A 20923-nucleotide genomic window follows, 5' to 3' on the forward strand; every position below is an offset into this window, starting at 1 on the left:
GATGATTACTTTTACTGCAAACTGTAAATTGTATAACAAGACATTTGATGATAACACAAATCAGTTTACTCCAACTAGAAGGTTCAACAGATTTTGCAGATTTGAATTGTCCCTTTTCAAAATATTTCCTTGAATATGCTCTCTCTCTCTTTTTAAAAAATTGAAGTTTCTAGGTAGAGCATCTTAAATCTTTACTTTTTACCTTCTTTTTTTGGAAGTAAAGGTAACTGGTAATGGTGAATGGATTTACTGCAGAGTTGATCTTTTCATCTGATTATGCAGTAGGGTAGAAAGTGAATGTGATGGATTTTACTTCCTACTTTATCATAATGTATTCATTGCTTATAGATTTTATATGGCTGCCTATCTCATGTAATGAACCTAGGAGGATCACCATAATCAATTAGAAAATTGCAGAATTACAAAAATAAATATACCCTCCCACCAGCCTCACATGAATGAGCCAATTGTCTCATTCTTGCCCCATCCTAAACCTACTTTTTGACCAGGAGACCAGTCTTTCCAGCCTAATACAGGGATAAAAAGATTGGACTGCCTGAAAATTCAGATGGGAGGGTATTTGAAAATCCTGGGTATCTACTGAGAAAATATACTTCTAACACTCATCAGTCAACAACATTTAACACATGAGACTAAGAGATCTAGAAAAACCATTGAAAGAAATAGTACAGGAAATAGGAGAGGAACTGACAAAGAGGAACACAAATGAGATGCAAAAAAGCTAATATTGTAGGAAAAAAGCTGAAAATAAAAACCAGTTATATAACCTGCGGCCAATTCGCTCACACAGTGAGGGACTTCTCCTGGTGCCGTCCACTAGGCAATGCCAACGGGCGACACCAAGGAGTAGGGCCTTCTCTGTGATGGGCCCAACCCTCTGGAATGACCTCCCCCCTGACATTAGAACCACTTCTGACCTCCGCTCCTTCCGGCAAAAATTGAAGACTCACCTGTTCCGATTAGCAGGCCTGGCATAATTACAACTGTCCCTCCTGGCAAATGTATTATTATCTGGTTATCTTAGGGGTTTTTTAATTTGTTGTGTCTGTTTTAGGGATTTAAAACGTATATTTATATAGCTTTGTACAGTTCTTTTAATTGCATTTTAACCTCCTCCAAACTGTACATATTTAACTTTTTTATTGTATTTTGTGATATTCTTTATGGACTGTACACCGCCCCGAGTCCCTTTTGGGAGAGGGGGCGGTCTAGAAGCACCAAATATAAATAAATAAATAAATAAATAAATAAACCTTGTTGAGTTTTACAGACACACATAAAGAGCAGAAAGGGGCAAAAAGGAAATGGTATCCAAAAAAAAAAGGAATAATTCAAAAACAAAGAGAGAAACAGTGGAAAGCGAAAAAGAGACATCCTAGGAAGGGTTACTCAAAATATTTTTTAGAAGAATGACAGAAAAGATTCAGAAGAAAAGATATAATACATGTAGAAAGAAAAAAAAGAAAAAAAGAGAATTTAAGAGTATGGGAAACTATGCTCCCAACTCCCACTCATCAACAGCATTTAACACATAAGACTTAGAGCTTGTTCTTGCTGACTTACTGAAAGGTACTGTAAGAGAGAGATGGTTTCACAAATCCCTTATTGCACTCGTGCTACTCAAGTGAACCACGGGGGCACCAAAACTGCATGTGTTGCTGCATTGGGGAAAAGTTACTGATTTCAAATGGCCTTCAATGGAAGCCCTATGTAGAGGGCATCCATCAATCCACTTGGCTCTTCAATAAGGCTAGAGGATGCTGTAAAAATCAGGGTACAGACCGTAGATGTGTATCTGCCCAACTATGACGCCACAAAATAGAATGTAGGAACATTGGGTTTTATTGTTGAATTCTTCATGCTCTTTGAGCGTGGTTATTTGGCTAGCAAATTTTTCACAGGACAGATGATTGTTGTGTTTTATCCCTGTCTTTATGCAGTAAATTGTGGGAGTATTCCTTTCTCCTAGATAGTTCCGTGATTAGGGTATAGTTTTCTGCAAAATATTTTGTCTTGCTTTAATCCACGGTTATTTGGGTTTTGTAATGTTTTAGAGCTTATCTATAGAGATTCTCAGTCATCCAGGTCATGGATGTTTTTTCAAGAGGCAACTGGACTTTCTACTTTTTCATTTCACTTCTCATCCAAGAAGCTTCTTCAGCTTTGACTGGATGGTGAGGGATGGAAGGACTTATATTCCTTGCAGACAACTGTTCATTTGTATTCTTTTAGACTGGGGAATAAAACTGGCAGCTGACAAGCCAGATGTGTCATGTGCAGGCAAAACCCAAGCCAGCTCCACAAAGGGAAAAAACATCACAAAATGTCATGTGATGACAACATGATGCCATGTGTTTGACACCCGTGTTTTAGACAGTAGTGGAGGTTAATTGGAGGTTTCAGAGGATGTGCTTTGCCCTGGTTTTTACATTTGCATTTGCATTTTTGAATGATGGGTAAATATGGTTTCTCTTCATATGAAATAGCCAAGTTCAAAATGTACCTGGCACTCCCAGGTAACACATTGTAAATTTTATTATGAACTATTTTAACAAAAAGTAATCAGAAAACTAACGTAAGTCACAGAATATGGTTTTATTGATGATTGATGCTGGAAAAAAAGTTTTTTTTATGAATGGTTTTCTTTTTTGTTTCTTTTCTCCACAGACTTAGATGATTGTTTTCCATGTCCAGAAGGTCGTTATCCAAACAAAGATCAAGACAGTTGTCTTCAAAAAGCAATAACTTACTTGAGTTATCAAGAGCCTTTGGGCATTTCTTTGGCGGTCACAGCCATCTTCTTGTCTTTCACCTCAATTTTAGTACTGGGCACCTTCATTAAACACCAGGACACTCCAATTGTTAAAGCCAATAACAGGAACCTCACTTACAGCCTTCTCATTGCTCTCCTGCTCTCCTTCCTTTGCCCTTTTCTCTTCATTGGGCAACCAGACCAGGTGAAATGTCTCCTGCGACAAACTGCTTTTGGCCTCATCTTCTCTGTAGCTCTTTCTTGTATATTGGGAAAAACATCCATTGTTGTTCTTGCTTTCATGGCCACCAAGCCTGGTTCCAAAATGAGGAAATGGGTGGGGAAAAGGTTGGCTCTTTCTATTGTCCTACCTTGCTCCCTGGTACAATTTACTATTTGTGTAGTGTGGTTAACAAATTTTCCCCCTTTCTCTGATTCTGATATGCATTCCATGATTGAAGAAATTGTCCTGCAATGTAATGAAGGTTCAACTGTTATGTTTTATACTGTCTTTGGCTTTATGGGGTTCTTGACAGCTGTCAGCTTCACAGTGGCCTTCCTAGCTAGGAATTTACCTGACAGCTTCAATGAAGCCAAATTTATCACCTTCAGCATGTTGGTCTTTTGTAGTGTTTGGGTGTCATTTGTTCCAACTTACCTGAGCACTAAGGGAAAATATATGGTGGCTGTAGAGATTTTTTCCATTTTGGCTTCAGCAGCTGGATTACTGGTCTGCATCTTTTCCCCCAAATGCTATATCATTATTCTGAGACCTGACCTGAACAAGAAGGAGCAACTAATAAAGAAATGAAGTTTATTATTATATTAGACTGCTTGAAAGAAGCCAAATTGGTTACTATGAATATATAAGTTTTTCCCAGTTTGGTGATTCTGCATTCTTCCCTGTAGAAGGAAATCAAGGTGACATGGAAGATGGCAATTTCTTCCAAGGTTTTTGCAGAATGTAGAAAGCTGCTCCTCATGTATTCTTTCAAATGTTATTTTTTTCTGGCCTTGTTCAGGATAGAATAGAGTGCCTAAGACAATGTTGTGTGAAAATCAATTTTTCTCAGATAATGCACACCAATCTCAACATGAAAGACTTTGTATCTTGTAGCTGATGAGTTTCACAATATCCCTGGATCGCCAAAAATGAAAAGCTCTCCCAAAAATTCCTCAATATTTAAATATGGAAGAATTCCTACCCCTAGTCTGAAATTTTGATGTCCATTTTGGTGTAGCAAGCAAGGTTCTGGACTGGAAGCTGGGAAATAATGAGTACTAATCCTCCCTTAGGCCTCAGCTGAGAATAGAATAGAATAGAATTCTTTATCGGCCAAGTGTGATTGGACACGCAAGGAACTTGTCTTTGGTGCATATACTCTCAGGTTACATAAAAAGACAAGATACATTTGTCAAGAATCATAAGGTACCACAATTAATGATAGTCATAAGCTACAAATAGATCAAATCATACTTAGAAACAATCAATATAATAATAATAATAATATAATAATATATTTATTTCTTAGCCGCGCCCTCTCCCGAAGGACTCGGGGCGGCGTACAACAAAACATTCGAAATAAATATGCAAACAAAACAAACATATAACAAGGTACACTAAAACATACATACATATATATATAAGGAGGAGTTCGATTAATAAAAACAATTAAAATACTGTATTTAAAACCCCTAGAAATTAAATGTAATTAAAAAACCCAGTTAAAAACCCGTCAGGAGCGATATGGTTAAATCAAAGTTGTAAGGATACAACAAAGTTATAGTCATATAGCTATAACTGGGAGGAGATGGGTAATAGGGACGATGAGAAGATTAACATTAATGGTAATGCAGACTAAATAGTGAGAATAGGGTTGTTTAGCAAAGTGATGGAGTTCGGGGGGAAACTGTTCTTGTATCTAGTTGTTCTGGTGTGTAGTGCTCTTATTATGGGAACCAGGAGGAAATGTTGGAAGAAAGTGATGTTGGAGAATTTCTTCTCACCTTCCCTGATGTACCATGTTTCCCTGAAAATAAGACAGGGTCTTTCTTATTTTCTTTTGAACCCTGAAATAAGCACTTGGCCTTATTTTCAGGGATGTCTTATTATTTTTGAGGTGCAGCAGGAGGTGAGTGTGGCTACCTCATGGCTGTTACTTTGTTGGAATATTTTCGGGGAGGACTTATTTTCAGGGGATGGCTTATTTTAGTGCATGCATTCAAAAGTCCGATTGGGCTTATTATCCGGGGAGGTCTTATTTTCGGGAAAACAGGGTAATTTAGCTTATTCCTGATGATAAGTGTTCCATCTTTGTCAATTTGCTTAATTATGATATGATGAGTATTTGTTTATTAATGTTTATACCACCAGTCCCCACCTCCTGTCCTGACACTGGGTAGCATACATAATAGCATAATCCATATACAGTAGATTAAAAAAATGCAACCGATTTCAGTTAAATGAGTAAAAACAAAATTGTAAAAAAAGATAACAGACAATGAATTCAAATTAATTGTGTAGAAAAAATCTAGTAGGCTGCATTCCATCATGTGATCCCCATGCCTATTATCCAAACCATATTTTAAGGGTCTTGTAGAAGCCAAAAAATGAGCCTTAGCGCCTTGCAAAATATTTTTTGATAGAGTGCACACCAGTAGTGGGGTTCGATTTCTTTTTACTACCGGTTCTGTGGTTGTGTCTTGATGGGCATGACATGGCTTGGTGAGTTGGCAGGGAAAGGATACTGTAAAATCTTCGCTCCCACCCCACTCTAGGGGAAGGATACTGCAAAATCCCCATTCTCTCCCGGGACTCAGGAGGAAGAGAATAGATGGGGGTGGGACCAGTCAGAGGTGGCATTTACCGGTTCTCCAAACTACTCAAAATTTCCACTACTGGTTCTCCAGAACTGGTCAGAACCTGCTGAATACCACCTCTGCTGCACACCATTACCCATAAATAAGGAAGGATATCAGCAGATACCCAGAATCTGCAAAGATGAAGTCAGGAAAGCAAAGGCTCAGAATGAACAAAAACTTGCAAGAAAAATTAAAGATAATAAAGAAATGTTTCCTCCAACATACAAATAACATAGAAAATAATCAAGGAAATAGTCAGTCCACTAATGAGAGAAGACGGCAAGTATGTAACAGGCAACAGGGAGACAGCAGAGCATTGGCGTTCTTTGCATTGATCTTCATGCAAATAGAAATTATAGCCCAACCTACCAGAAATATAACTGTAAAAAACATACTAGAAATAAAAGTTAAAAGTTAAAAAAAAAAACCAAAACAGTAAGAGAACACCTGTCTGATCTTGATGAATACAAATCAACAACTCCTGATGGATTACATCCCAGAGTTCTAAAGGAGCTGGCAGATGTCATCTCGGAACACTGCACCACATCTTTCAAAAATCCTGGAACACTGGAGATGAACGAGAGGACTGGAAAAGAGCTGATGTGATTCCCACCTTTAAAGAGAACCAGAGCTAAGAAACTACAGACCAATCAGCCTAACATCAATACCTGGGAAGATACTGGAAAAGATAACCCTAGAAACCAACACCTAGAAACACATACACATAGAAACAATTAAATTAATAACTAGCAGTCAGCACAGATCATGCCAAACCAATTTTATTTCATTCTTCAACAGAGTGACTAAATTAGTAGACCAGCGAAATACTGTGGACATAATATAGGCATTTGACAAAGTAGACCACAACCTACTTCATTGTAATCAGGGACGTGCGGTCAGGGGAGGCAGGGGAGGCAGAGCCTAAACTCTCTTCATGAAATAATAGTATATAATAGTATATAATATTATATACATATATATATATATATATATATATATATATATATATATATATATATATATATATATATATATATATATATATATATATATATATATATATATATATATATATATATATATATATATATATATATAATAAATATTATAATATTATATACATCCGTCCGGCCGCGCCCAGGAGCTGCGGAGGCAAAAATGTTGTCGGCGCTCCCAGATGACGAAGGCACGAAAGCGACTGGGGAATGCCGAGAACCTTCCTGCCTCTGCTGGACTTTGCGTGTTCCTCCCAACTGCATATTGCAGTCACGAGGAGCGCGCAAAGTCCAGCAGAGGCAGGAAGGTTCTCGGCGTTCCCCAGTCGCTTTCGAGGACTGCGGAGCGCGAGCCGGCAGAGCACGCTCAGGAAGGTGGGGAATGGGATCACGTGTGCTGGAGGCTGAGGCAGCCTGAGCCTCCAGCACACGTGGTCCCATTCCCCGCCTTCCTGATGATATCACCAGCCTCACCAGCCATAAACCTCACCGCACGTCACTGATTGTAAGGTAGAAAAAGATGGGATAGATAGCTTCACCACCAGATGGATTTCGCAGCTGACAAACTGTACTCAACAAGTACTTCTCAATGGGTGTAAGTATACAAGGAGAGAAGTATTAGTAGGGTACAACAAAGCTTCACCTTAGGATCAGTACTTTTCAAAATCTTCATAAATGACTTAGATGAGGGAATAGAAAGGGAACTTACAAATTTACATATGAAACTAAGCTAGAAGTGATAGCTAACCCTAGAAGATAGGCTCCAGATCCAGACTTGACCATTGGGTCCAAGATAAAACAAAATGAAATTCAATGTAGAGAAAAGTAAAGTCCTGCACTTACACAAGAAAAACCAAAAGTACACATATAAACTAGGTGAAACCAGGCTTGATAGCAGTGACTATGAGAGGGATCTTGGAGTCTTAGTGGACAACCAGCTAAATATGAGACAGCAGTGTACAATGGCATGCAAAAAAAAGCCAATGCAATCCTAAATTGCATTAACATTTATTTGTACTCATTTCCTTTGTTCATGTCCATGTATATACTTATACCTGTTATCTTGCACAAATTTGTCAAACTAAATTAATAAAAACAGAGGGATATAATCAATATCAAGTGAGGTACTAATACCACTGTATAAAGCCTTAGTAAGACCCCACCTAGAGTACTGTATCCCATTTTGGTCACCAGACTATAAAAAAAAAAGGTGTTGAGACTCTAGGAAAAGTGCAGAGAAAAGCAACCAGGATAATTAGGGGACTGGAGACTAAAACATATGAAAAACAGGAAATGGGCATGGATAGTTTAGTGAAGAGAAGGACCAGGGGAGATATGATAGCAGTGTTCCAATGTTTGAGGGGCTGACACAGAGAGGAGGGGGTCAAGCTATTCCAGAGCTCCTGAAGGCCAGATAAGAAATCATGGATGGAAACTGATTAAGGAGAGATTCAATATATATTTAATAAGGATAAACTTTCTGACAGTGAGAACACATCAACCAATGGAACAGAAGTTGCCTTCAGAAGTTGTGAGAGCTTCATCACTTGAGACTTTCGAGAAGAGATTGGACTGCCATTTGTCAGAAATGGTGGAAGTTCTCATGTTTGGTGGGGAGTTGGACTAGATGACTTCTAAGATCCCTTCCAACTTTGTCAATCTGTTAAATGGCAAAAAAAAAAAGACTTTCCTTCCTTTGAAATGAGATTATCCCCAAACCTCCTTATTTTCTCAAAATCACTGAAGTTCTGCCTTTGTCATCAAGCCTGCAGATCTCAGTAACCAGTCGCATCTATTATAATAAATTGATAAGGAGCCAGGGAGCGTGGGGGGTGCATGGCGTAGCTATGTGCCTTCACTGAATGGATTCCGGAAGGAAATAATCAATTGAAGCTGCAGCAGAAGTGCTGGAGGTGAGAAATTTGCCCCGATCTCTTTTAACACCATATAATTGATGAACAGCATCTTTTTTAAAGTTGTGGATTCAATCTATTTGAAGTTGCAAGATTGGAGGGTTTTTTTTCATCCCCTTCAGGCAAAGCGGCGTTCAGACCGTCTCTCTCTCGTAATGGGGAGAGAGAGTTAAAAGTTGATTAGCCATTTGCATTAACTATGGAGAAAGATTTACATCACAATTGCAAGAGGTGATTGCTGAGTTCTCTTAAAAAAACTTTATGGAAACTTTGGATGTTTTGTTCCCTGGTTCCCTGTGAAAGGGAGAGCCAAGATGGCCTGCTTCCGTCTTCTTCTTCGCTCTTATAAATGAAACTTGCCTTTTGAAACTACACTTGAAGAATTCCTGGCTTTATACTATATTACCCCCTGAAGGTCTCTTGGAGCCCCCACTTGTTATGTGGCCTTTCTGGATTTGGACTTGGATTTGGATCATTTGATTTTCTTCTTTTGGTTTGGAATTGTGACTGAGCATTAACTTTCACTTCTGGGCTTGTCTGCCTCCACAGTCTCTCTCAACTGTGCATTCCAGAGATGCCATCTTTTCTGTATAAGATTTAAAGTCATCTCTGAACTTAACAAATGAGTCCCAGAAAACCACCTCCTGACAAGGTGGCTTCAGCACCGACATCTTCTACGTCCAGTCCAACAACTCAACAGACAAAAATTTCTTCATTTTTACTACAAGAAGGGACTGGAGAAAGTTCAAAGGACTTAACTGTTACTCAAATGTTCCAGGCTCTTTTGAAGGGTCAAAGTGAATTGAAAAAAGAGGCGGCAGACTTTAAAGATCAGCTCAGAGATGTACAGCAGCAAACAACAGAAAATAAACAAAAAATTGGGGTGCTGGAGGTGGGGGTGGTTGGGTTGAGGGAGGAGGTTAAGGCAATTCAGAAGGGGAATAGAGAATTGTAAAATGTTATGGTAAAGATGGAACTTGAAAGAATGTCCCTTTTTCTCAGATTCCAGAACCTACCAGAGACAGAAGATGAAGATCTTAAGGATACTATGTATACAATCTTACCAGAATATATTAAGAGAGATAAAGAACAGTTGCGGTGGGATATGGACCTGGTTTATAGGATTAATTCAGAATATGCCAGAACACACAATGTTCCAAGGGAAGTACGCATTAAATTTCTTAGGAAGACCACGAGGGATGCCCAAAGGGGGGGGGCACTAAAATACAAAGATAAAGAAATTGCCATTCTTAAACAAATTCTGAAAAAAATAAGAGATAAGAGGAGGAAGTATTCCTCCTTATCTAAAAAATTATACAACAAAGGAGTTTGGTTTAGATGGTTATTGCCAGAAGGAATGTTGAGCTTTTGGGAAGGAAACAGAATTAGAATTAATACAGTTGTGGAGGCAGAGGCCTTCATTAAAAAACATAGTGCCCTCCTAGAGGACGAAATTGTAAGTAGTGAAAAAGGTGACAATATACAAGATATGAGGGAGGGAGGGGCCGCAGCTCTGCCAGAGGACAGGGGGGAGGGAGCAATAATGAAAAGACTCAGGTCACATAAGTAAATGTTTCTGAAATATCTGTAATTGTGGATATACTAGAAAGTGGCAAAAGAGATGATTGAACATATGGTTGTTACAATGTATAACAAGATGCTGTTTCTGTTTATCTTTTATCTTTTGTTTTTTGTTTTTCTCTGTAAAAGTTGTGAGATCTGGAGGGATTTCTACCCTTAGCACGATGTAGCTGCAAAAAAAAAATTGTATATTCACTTACCCTTTTCCATAATTAAAAAAAAAACCCAATAAAATTCTTTTTTTAAAAAAAAGAAAAAGAAAAATATATAAATAACTACATCTTAATTCATTGATTCATATCACGAGTTCAACATTATTTCCCACTTTCAAACCCTCCTTGATCTCTAGTATCATGTTATATCCTCACTTTCACAACATATACTGCATTGAAAAGTAATTGACAAAATGACTGCAGTAAATGAAATTATTTTCTTTTTAAACTATCCTTAAATGAATAAAATTGAGGACTTGATTATAGCTAGGCATGTATAAAGGAGAATATTTGTAGCTCAGGATTGAAATGAGGAGTTCATTGCATTTTTTGAGCTTAGCTGTTTTCTTAGAGAAACCCCTAAGGACCTCACATATGCATCTGCTCAATGTGAAAAGATGTTTAGAACAAAATGTCCTCACATTTTTCACCCCCATTTTCTGCTGTACATCTAAGATTTAAAAGTTCTCAGTAAAAGACCTAAGACAAAATCAACATGTTTCCTTTTGACATTTTACAAACATGCAAGGAAGGTAGTTTCTCATGTAAGCTATTATCCCACAGGTAATTATCAAATTAAAAAGTGTTGTTCTTTTCTCCAGCTACCAAGGGAATCCCAATAAACATGAAAAAAACTACGAGCTCAGGTTAAAACCATTGCATTGCATTAATACCAGCTCAGAAATAAGCGAATAAGAAGTAGAGAGAATGAGAAAGATGCACATTTAATCTGTGATACTTCACTTTATAAAATATTCATGGGAAGCTGATTATGTTGCAGGTCACCAGTGGAATGGTAACATTGAATTTGTACAATGACTATGCTATATATTGAGTTGCTTCTATTCAGAACACTGGTTTTATTCCTTTTTTCTGAGACAATGAGCATTTCTTCAGTCTGCATTCAGAACCTCAGAGATCCTCTTCCAATTGTTCATAAGTATTATCAATCAGGAGATTTAATCATTGCTGCTATTGTTTATCAGGTGTTATTTGTTTTCAAAGTGTTGCTTCACACGATGTCCTTGATCAGTATCTGTAAGTATCCTCATTGTCATTCACAGACTCACACACATCACCGCTATAATGTTCCCTTCCTTCCTTCCTTCCTTCCTTCCTTCCTTCCTTCCTTCCTTCCTTCCTTCCTTCCTTCCTCACCTGAGAGTCTTTAGTCTCAAATGAGGAAAATATTGTTGCTTTTAATTTTACTATTAGAAGAGTTATTTCCCATAAAGAACATTGACAGTCCTTTGCTTTACGTATTAGGAGAAAAGTGTGACTAATCAAAGCTGTAAGACTGTTTTAAAAATAATCTACATGTCCTAGTGCTTTCAACATTTTCTTAATGTTTCCTCCCTCCCTCCTTCCCTCCCTCCCTCCATCCCTCCATCCATCCTTCCTTCTTTCCATCCATCCATCCATCCATCCATCCATCCATAAATGATTACCATACTGCATCACTCTTAGCCATGTTGTAATTCTAAAGCTCAGAGGGACTTCATCTCCACAAATTCTAAGTCTGAAAGAAGGGAAGTATTGTTGCTTTTAATTTTACTATTTATTACAAGGGTTATTTCCCATAAAGAACATTCATAGTCCTTTGTTTCATTAGGAAAGAAGCATGACTAATCTAAGCTGTAGTGCTTTTGTGACAATAGTCTACATACTGTATATCCTGGTAGTTTCTGAATTTTCTTCCCTTGTCTACCACTATGGAGTGAAGAAGACTTGGTGGGCAATGGAACTGGATTATTATTTTTTGCAGAATACAAAGTTGAAATGTCAAATTACTTGTAAGAAAGTTTGTTGTTGTTAGTTGATAAGTCATATCTGACCCATGGACAATGTTCCTCCCGGTCTTCCTGCCCTCAATAATCCTCCTGAGACCATTTAAGCTCACGTCGACTGCTTCAGTGACTCTATCCAACCACCTCATTCTCTGCCATCCCCTTCTCATTTTGCCCTCAATCTTTCCCAGCATTAGGCTCTTCTCCATTAGGCTCTTCCTTCTCATTAGATGGCCAAAGTATTTGAGATTCAACTTCAGGATCAGGCCTCCTAAAGAGCAGTCAAGGTTGATCTCCTCTACAATTGAAATCATATCTATTCTCCCTTCATTCACTCCAGATAGGAATGTTATTGTAAACAACCAAATTAATCCTGGAAGATACATCTTACTATAAATTTGACAGTTTTCTAGAAAAAACAGACTTAACTATAGAAGGAAATGGGATACACAATAATATTTCTCATATCAGTACTTTTCAATCCATAGAATCTAGAACTATTGTTTGCCCTGGACCACATGCCAGATGTCTAGAGTGAACAATAAGAAGCCCATTTTCTGTATAAATATATGTATTAATTAAAAATACTAATGTTTAATTATGAGGAAGAAATATATTGACGTAGTTTATAACTTTCACTGAGGGTTTCTTAGTCTAAATTACCAACACACTTTGGCTCTGGCACTTGCTGTAAAGGAAATTAATGAAAACATTGATCTCCTTTACAGCATTTTACCCAATGTTACCCTGGGTTTCTACATCACTCCTGACAATTTTGGTGATATTACAACATGAATTAACAATGGAATGTCTATCTACAAAAGATAAATTTATCCCCAATTACAAATGTAATGACCAGACCAATACAGTAGCAGTCATTGGAGGACCCCAGATTAAGACCTGTGTCAACATTGCAACCTCTCTGTGCAACTACAAGTTTCCTCATGTGAGTTCAAAACTGGAACAAGATGGGAAGTTCAACAGTTGTTTATTACTCTCAGATGTTGAGTCCTCATGATAGGTCTTTAAAAACCTGCAGACTAGTTCATGGCTGCATTGAAAATTGCTACCACAACTGTTCTTAAATGCACTGTGAAATTTCCTTATGCCAAGTTGTTCAACTAATAAGAAATACTATATACATCACACACTTCAGAACAATCACTTTTTTGCCTTTATTCTCTCCTCCCCCCCCCATTTAGATCACATATGGATCAGCTCCACTGATGGATAAGGAAACAGCAGAACATTTTGTCAAATGGATGTTATCAGATGAGATCTAGCAGCTTAAAGGAATACTATTCTTATTGCTGCACTTTGGATGGACCTGGGTTGGGTTGATTTCTCTGTATGAGGAAGACACAGAGAGATTTATTCAAAAGAATCTTTCCATGTACTCAGAGAGAGGCATCTGCTTTGACTTTATAGAGTGTATCCCGCCAATGATGTATGGCAATTTAGCTGCTGAAATGATGGAGGAAGCAGATAAATTATATAAAGTTATCATGGGAAGTACAGTCATTGCAATGATCTTGAATGCTGAAATTGCAACCATTGTGATTTTGAGAATAATGATCCATATTTGCTGATGATATTCCAAAGGAGAGAAAGGCCAAAGTTTGGATCATAGCAGCTCAGATGGATTTTAGCTCCATTCTGATGCAGACCCTTGCCCATTGATTTTCTCCATGGTGCTCTTTCCTTTGCAATTCATTCAAAAGAGTTACCAGGTTTCCAAAAATGTGAAAAAGAAGATGGGTTTATAAGGGATTTTTGGAAAGATGCATTTGATTGCTCATTCTCCAGTGATATTACAGATAGGAATGATGAAAGGATCTGCACTGGAAAAGAGATTCTTTCCAATTCTGTCTTTGAGACCAGTGTGAGTGGACATAGTTACAACATCTACAATGCAGTCTATGCTGTGGCACATGCTCTGAGGGCCATATGGTACTACACTCGCAAATTCAAAGAGGGTCAAATAATTTATGAGAGGAGATGGAAGCTCTTCCTCCTATCACCATGGCAGGTAATGTTGCCTGATACAAAATTCAGGAAAGTCATCAGGTATATAAGCAGCACTGAATTAATCAGTTAATCAGAGCAAGGTGATTTATTTTTATTTGAAATATACTGTAGTTATGCAGTAGGGTGGAAAGTGAATGTGATGGAGAACATTAATTCTCTTCCAATTTTAAATAGTAGAGACTAACGTAAAATTTAAGATGTAACTTTTCATTAACGTAATGGTTCCCCTCGCTAATACGTGCTAGTTTTTCCTGACTCTAATGGGCAGTGCTCATCATTGTTTCAAAGCTGAAAAGCCAGTGCTGTCCAAACATACCCCTGTGGTCATGTGGCTTGCATGACTAAATGCTCAAGGCACATAGAATGCTCTTCCCACCAAAGTGGTTCCTAATTTTTGTTCTTGCCTTTTTTCATGCTTTCGAACTGCTAGGTTGGCAGAAGTTGGGACAAGTAATGCGAGCTATTATACATATTGAATTATTCAACAATGAAATATTTGAACTGAATTTTCATAGCTCAGCAAGGTATTTGATGATAACACTAATCAGAATGTTCAACAGATTTTCCAGATTTGAATTGTCCCTTTTTAAATATTTCCTTGAATATGCTCTCTGTCTATTTTTTAGGAAATCAAAGTTTCTAGGTAGAGCAATCCTAATCAGTTCACACTAGGTAGCAGGTTCAAATTTCCAGTTTTGTCACTTTTTAGGTTTCCTTGAATATATCCTAAATATTTTCCCGCAAACCAATGTTGTCATTAGAGTGTCTGAAATGCTTCCTTTGTACATTCTTTTTTTGGAAAAAAAGGTAATGATGATTACTTTTACTGCAAACTGTAAATTGTATAATAAGATATTTGATGATAACACAAATCAGTTTACTCCACCTAGAAGGTTCAACAGATTTTCCAGATTGGAATTGTCCCTTTTCAAAATATTTCCTTGAATATGCTCTCTCTCTCTTTTAGAAAATCAAAGTTTCTAGGTAGAGCATCGGAAATCTTTCCTTTTTACCTTCTTTTTTTTGGAAGTAAAGGTAACCTGTAATGGTGACTGCATTTACCACAGAGGTGATCTTTTCATCTGATTTTACTTCCTATTTTATCATAATGTATTCATTGTTTATTGATCTGATATGGCTGCCTGTCTCATTTAATGAACCTAGGAGGATCACCCTAATCAATTAGAAAATTGCAAAATTACAAAAATAAAAATACCCTTCCATCAGCCTCACATGAATGAGCCAATTGTCTCATTCTTGCCCCATTCCAGGCCAACATGTTGACCAGGAGACCAGTCTTTTCAGCTTAATACAGGGATAAAAAGATAGGACTGCCTGAAAATTCAGATGGGAGGATATTTAAAAAGCCTGGGCATCTATTGAGAAAGTATACCTCTTACTCCCATCGGTCAACAACATTTAACACATGAGACTTACAGCATGTTCACCTAGCTGACTTACTGAAAGAAACAGATGCTGTAAGAAAGAGATGGTTTCACAAATTACTTGTTGCAATAGTGCAACTCAAGTGAACCGTGGGGCACCAAAACTACATGTGTTGATGCATTGGGGAAAGGTTACTGATTTCAAATGGTCTTCAATGGAAGCCCCATGTAGAAGGTATCCATCAATCCACTTGGCCCTTCAATAAGGCTAGAGAATGCTGTAAAAATCAGGGTGCAGACTGCAGATGTGTATCTGCCCAACTATTGTGCCACAAAATAGAATGTAGGAACATTGGGTTTGTATTGTTGAGTTCTTCATGCTCTTTGAGCGTGGTTATTTGGCTAGCAAATGTTTCACAGGACAGGTGATTGTTCTGTTTTATCCCTGTCTTTATGCAGTAAATTGTGCTACCACTTTGATAGGAGTATTGTTTTCTCCTAGGTAGTTCCATGATTAGGGTATAGCTTTCTGCAAAATAGTTTGTCTTGCTTTAATCCATTCTTATTTAGGTTTTGTAATGTTTTAGAGCTTATCTATAGAGATTCTCAGTCATCCAGGTCATGGATGTTTTTTCAAGAGGCAACTGGACTTTCTATTTTTTCATTTCACTTGTCATCCAAGAAGCTTCTTCAGCTTTGACTGGATGGTGAGGGATGGAAGGATTTATATTCCTTGCAGACAGCTGTTCATTTGCATTCTTTAAGACTGGGGAGTCTGGAGAGACCAGAAATGCCTCAGTGAGACAGTCAGAAACCCATTGGCTCTGAAGAGCCTCACATAAATTCTGGCTGAGAAACCAATGTCAGGGATTTTCTGATCAGAACTTTGCTGGAGTGAAAGTGGAGAAGAAGCTGCATCTCAATAGATCAAGATGAATGAAACTAGTTCCTTGTATGTCAGAGATTAGCTCTCTGCATCAAGGCAGCATTGTAAAATCCCACCTACAAAGCTGAAGCACCTGGACTAAGCATTGAGCAGGAGTGATGTTTGAAAGGATTGGTGAGACCTGTTGAGAAGATTTAAATAACCAACTGATACAAATCAGAATTTGGAAAAGGCAAAGAATCTTGTGAGTAGAAAATAATATTAACTGACAGATTGGGAATTTGGAAGAAGGAAGAATGAGAAGGAAAAAAAATGGCAGTTTAAATCATTAAGCCCAAAGAGAACTGCTTGTTTAAATAATTTGGAGACAGAAATGAGAATTGATTAAGCCATTGAAATACAAAGCTTTGAATTTGGATCTGATAAGATTGTGTCTTTAAAAGAGATTAACTGACAATTGGGCACCTCACAAGAAAGAAGGAGGGGGGAATGGAGGCTAAAAAACACCAATACCAAGGAGACTTGCTTTGTTCTAGCTTGTTCTAATTTACACATCTTAAGCAATTCTAATTAATCACAGGTGGAAAATAGCATGAGAAAAAAATCACGAATTAGTGTTGTTTCTCCCCAGTCTGTAATTTTATTTTTTCCCAGATTTAAAACTACCAAGGTGTATCTTTGAAAATCATCAAGCTGAAAGAATAGAGGCAGAGCCATTTGCCAGAGGGAAGACCGAAAAACAAAGAAAATGAAACTAAACCATTTAAGGAGATTTGAATTTGCACAGATCATTTGCTTTTACATTTGTATAGTTGTGGAAGAAAGAAGAATGTCTTCTCCTTTTTTCTCTTCTTAGTTGAACTGGAATATTGGAGCTGGATTAGAAGTGGAAAATAAGAAGAAATTGTGGAACTTAAATTATAATTAACTGTAACTTTTGAACTGGACACTATGAAAAGTTGGGAATTTGAAAAAATACATGAGAGGGAGAAGAGGCAAGAAAGTGAGGGATAGGGTGTAAATATGGTGTATGGAGAGCAGAAGAGCCAATAATAGTCTTTGGGCATTGATAGCAAGATGAATTGATGTAATATTGAATAATACAAAACAGTGTTGGTTACGTAATGGTATACATGTGGTTATTTGTATGAATAGAAAAAAATAAAAAAGATTGGGGAGTCCAAACTAGTGGCTGACATGCCAGATGTGTCATGTGCAGGCCATGCCCATGCCAGCTCCACAAAGGGAAATAAAAACATCACAAAATGTCATGTGATGGCAACATGATACTGTGTGTTTGACACCCATGTTTTAGACAGTTGTTGAGGCCACTTGGAGGTTTCAGAGCATGTGCCTTGCCCTGGTTTCATTCTTAGGTTTACATTTTCATTTTTGAATGATGGGTAAATATGGTTTCTCTTCATATCAAACAGCCAGGTTCAAAATGTACCTGGCACTCCCAGGTAATACACTCTAAATTGTATAATGAATTATTTTAACAAAAAGTAATCAGAAAACTAACGTAAGTCACAGAACCGTAGTAGACATATTGTTGTATTGAAGATTGATGCTGAAAAAAAATAGGTATTTATATGAATGGTTTTCTTTTTTGTTTCTTTTCTCCATAGACTTAGATAATTGTTTTGATGTCCAGAAGATCATTATTCAAACAAAGATCAAGACAGTGGTCTTCAAAAAACTATAACTTACTTGACTTATCAAGAGCCTTTGGGGATTTCTTTGGTGGTCACAGCCGTCTTCTTGTCTTTCACCTCCATTTAGGATTGGGGATCTTAATTAAACACCAGGACACTCCAATTGTTAAAGCCAATAACAGAAACCTCACTTACAGCCTTCTCATTGCTCTCCTGCTCTCCTTCCTTTGCACTTTTCTCTTCATTGGGCAACCAGACCAGGTGAAATGTCTCCTGCGACAAACTGCTTTGGGCCTCATCTTCTCTGTAGCTCTTTCTTGTATATTGGGAAAAAACAGTCATTGTTGTTCTTGCTTTCATGGCCACCAAGCCTGGTTCCAAAATGAGGAATTGGGTAGGGAAAAGGTTGGCTCTTTCTATTGTCCTGCCTTGCCCCTTGGTACAATTCGCTATTTGTCTAGTGTGGTTGGCAACTTTCCTCCCATTCATAGATTCTGACATGCACTCCATGGTTGAAGAAATTGTCCGGCAATGTAATGAAGGTTCAACCACTATGTTTTATGCTGTTCTTGGCTTTATGGGGTTCTTGACTGCTGTCAGTTTCATGGCGGCCTTCCTAGCTAGGAATTTACCGTGACAGCTTCAATGAAGCCAAATTTATCATCTTCAGCATTTTGGTTTTTTGCAGTGTTTGGGTGTCTTTGTTCCAACTTACCTGAGCACTAAAGGAAAATACATGGTGGCTGTAGAGATCTTTTCCATGTTGGCTTCAGCAGTTGGATTACTGGTCTGCATCTTTTCCCCCAAATGCTATATCATTATTCTGAGACCTGACCTGAACAAGAAGGAGCAACTAATGAGGAAATGAAGCATGTTTTTTATATTAAACCCTTTGAAAGAAGCCAAGTTGGCCAAATTTAACCCTAACCCTAACCCTAGAGAGCTACCCCTCATCTATTCTTTCAAATGTTATTTTTTCTGGCCTTATTCAGAAAAGAGTAGAATACCTAACACAATGTTGTGTGAAAATAAATGCAGCCTATGAGGACAGGACATATCAGTTTTGGCAGTTTTGACCAGTTTGCGACAAGTATAAGCAAAACACAATTTGACTTCAAGTGTGCTCATTACCCAATTGTTAATACAGAGATTATCTTGCAAACCATCATGCTTTTTGCTCACATCTCAGCAATTAGACTTATATGCAATATTCTCACATATTCTGACATGCAATCAATATGCATTTTCAAGAATTACTTTAAAGCCTAACATCAACTGTTTCTCTTTTGTCCCAACAGAAGTATCTGCAGCCATAGAAGGAAGGGAAAAGACTGCAGCATAATAGATATGGCGTCCCCCTCTCCTTTCACTGTCTTACCACAATTCAATGCAACATTCACTGGCAAAAACAGAACCTGTTATGATTCTGGCATAAACGAAGAAGTGCTTATTTTTGCAATCTTCACTATACTTTTCTGTGTATTGGGAATGTTGGGCAACGGCCTTGTGATCTGGTTACTGGGATCCTCCGTTAAGAGGAACACTTTTGCCATTTATATTATCAACCTCTCTGTTGCAGACTTTGGCTTTCTCACCTTCGAGCTGATTATCGAAACCCACTGGCTTTTTACACATTTGTATTGTGATTTTCCCTATGAACTCTTCCAAATGGGCATGCTGTTAATGTACAGTACGGGGCAATTTCTCCTGACAGTCATCAGCATCGACAGGTGTGTTTCGGTCCTTTTTCCAATTTGGTATCGATGCCACCGGCCAGTGCACCTGTTCACGACTGTGTGTGCTGTCATCTGGGCCATTTCCTTCATCCTCTCTTCACTTCATTTCACAATGATAGCAGTTGATGGATTTGGAAACAGTTATACTCTGATGTATCAGTTCATTGTTAATGCTGTGCTTTGCCTCCCACTGATGACCATCTCTAGTGTCGCCTTATTTATCAGAATTGGCTTTGTATCCAAAAGCCAAAGACGGAGGAAGCTTTTGACAGCTATTTTGCTCACACTTTTCTTCTTTTTAGTCTTGGCTTTTCCATTAAATGCCTTCTATTTTATCCTGTATGTTTTCAAATACATACACCCCAACCTTGTACATTATGGCTACTTGTGTACCTGTATCAACAGCGGCATTAACCCAGTGATCTATTACCTGGTGGGGAGGCAGAGGGGTAAAGCCCGGAAAGGCATCAAAGACTTGTTTCAGAAGGTTTTCAAGGAGGAAGAACTATCTATTGATGACCTGGAAACTTCGGAACGTTCCAAGATCTGAATGCTTTACTTTCACTCTTGTCAATCAAAAGACACATTCATTTCTTTCCAAGCAAGCCCATATTTTTAATCTATTTAAAAGAGACTGATCTTTCTGCTGATTAATTTCTGCATGTATCCAGAATTCGTGCAGATAATTATCTTTGTGGAAAACAAAACATTTCTCAAGTTGGACTAATCTATTTACCAAGTAATATCTGAAGACTAATTGACTTGCTCTAATTCAGCCTTGCCCGACTTGAATGGCCTCCAATTCTGTGTGTTTGAACTTTGATGTCTAGCTAATGGGATCATTGCTGAGAGTTTTCAAAGTTGACATACACACCTTTGGAAGGTGTCCATCAGAAAGTTCCAAAAGCTGAACTCTTTAATGTCCCCATTGTCCATTCCAAAGATGCATTCATTTCTTTCCAAGCAAGCCTGTGATTTCCTCCTTTTTATTTAAAAGAAACTGTTCTGTATTCTGAATAATTTGTGCAGACTATTAACTTTTATGTAAGAAAAATATCCCTGATATATTTCTATTCATTAAGAAAAATTATACAAGGGGATTATAAGAAA

At 37.8% G+C, this 20923-nt stretch overlaps 1 protein-coding gene across 1 annotated transcript; it reads left to right on the forward strand.

Moving 5' to 3' along the window:
* Positions 1-19424: 19424 nt before the first annotated feature.
* On the forward strand, positions 19425-20381 carry LOC309382209 (mas-related G-protein coupled receptor member H-like; the record flags this gene model as incomplete). The annotated part of the gene is made up of 1 exon (XM_081933792.1): positions 19425-20381. One exon carries the CDS (start codon positions 19425-19427, stop codon positions 20361-20363), a length of 939 nt encoding a protein of 312 aa, XP_081789918.1. The 3' UTR covers positions 20364-20381.
* Between the last annotated feature and the right edge of the window lie 542 nt (positions 20382-20923).

This window comes from Natrix helvetica (genome assembly GCF_964273705.1).
Source record: "Natrix helvetica genome assembly, chromosome: Z".
NCBI lineage: Eukaryota > Metazoa > Chordata > Lepidosauria > Squamata > Natricidae > Natrix > Natrix helvetica.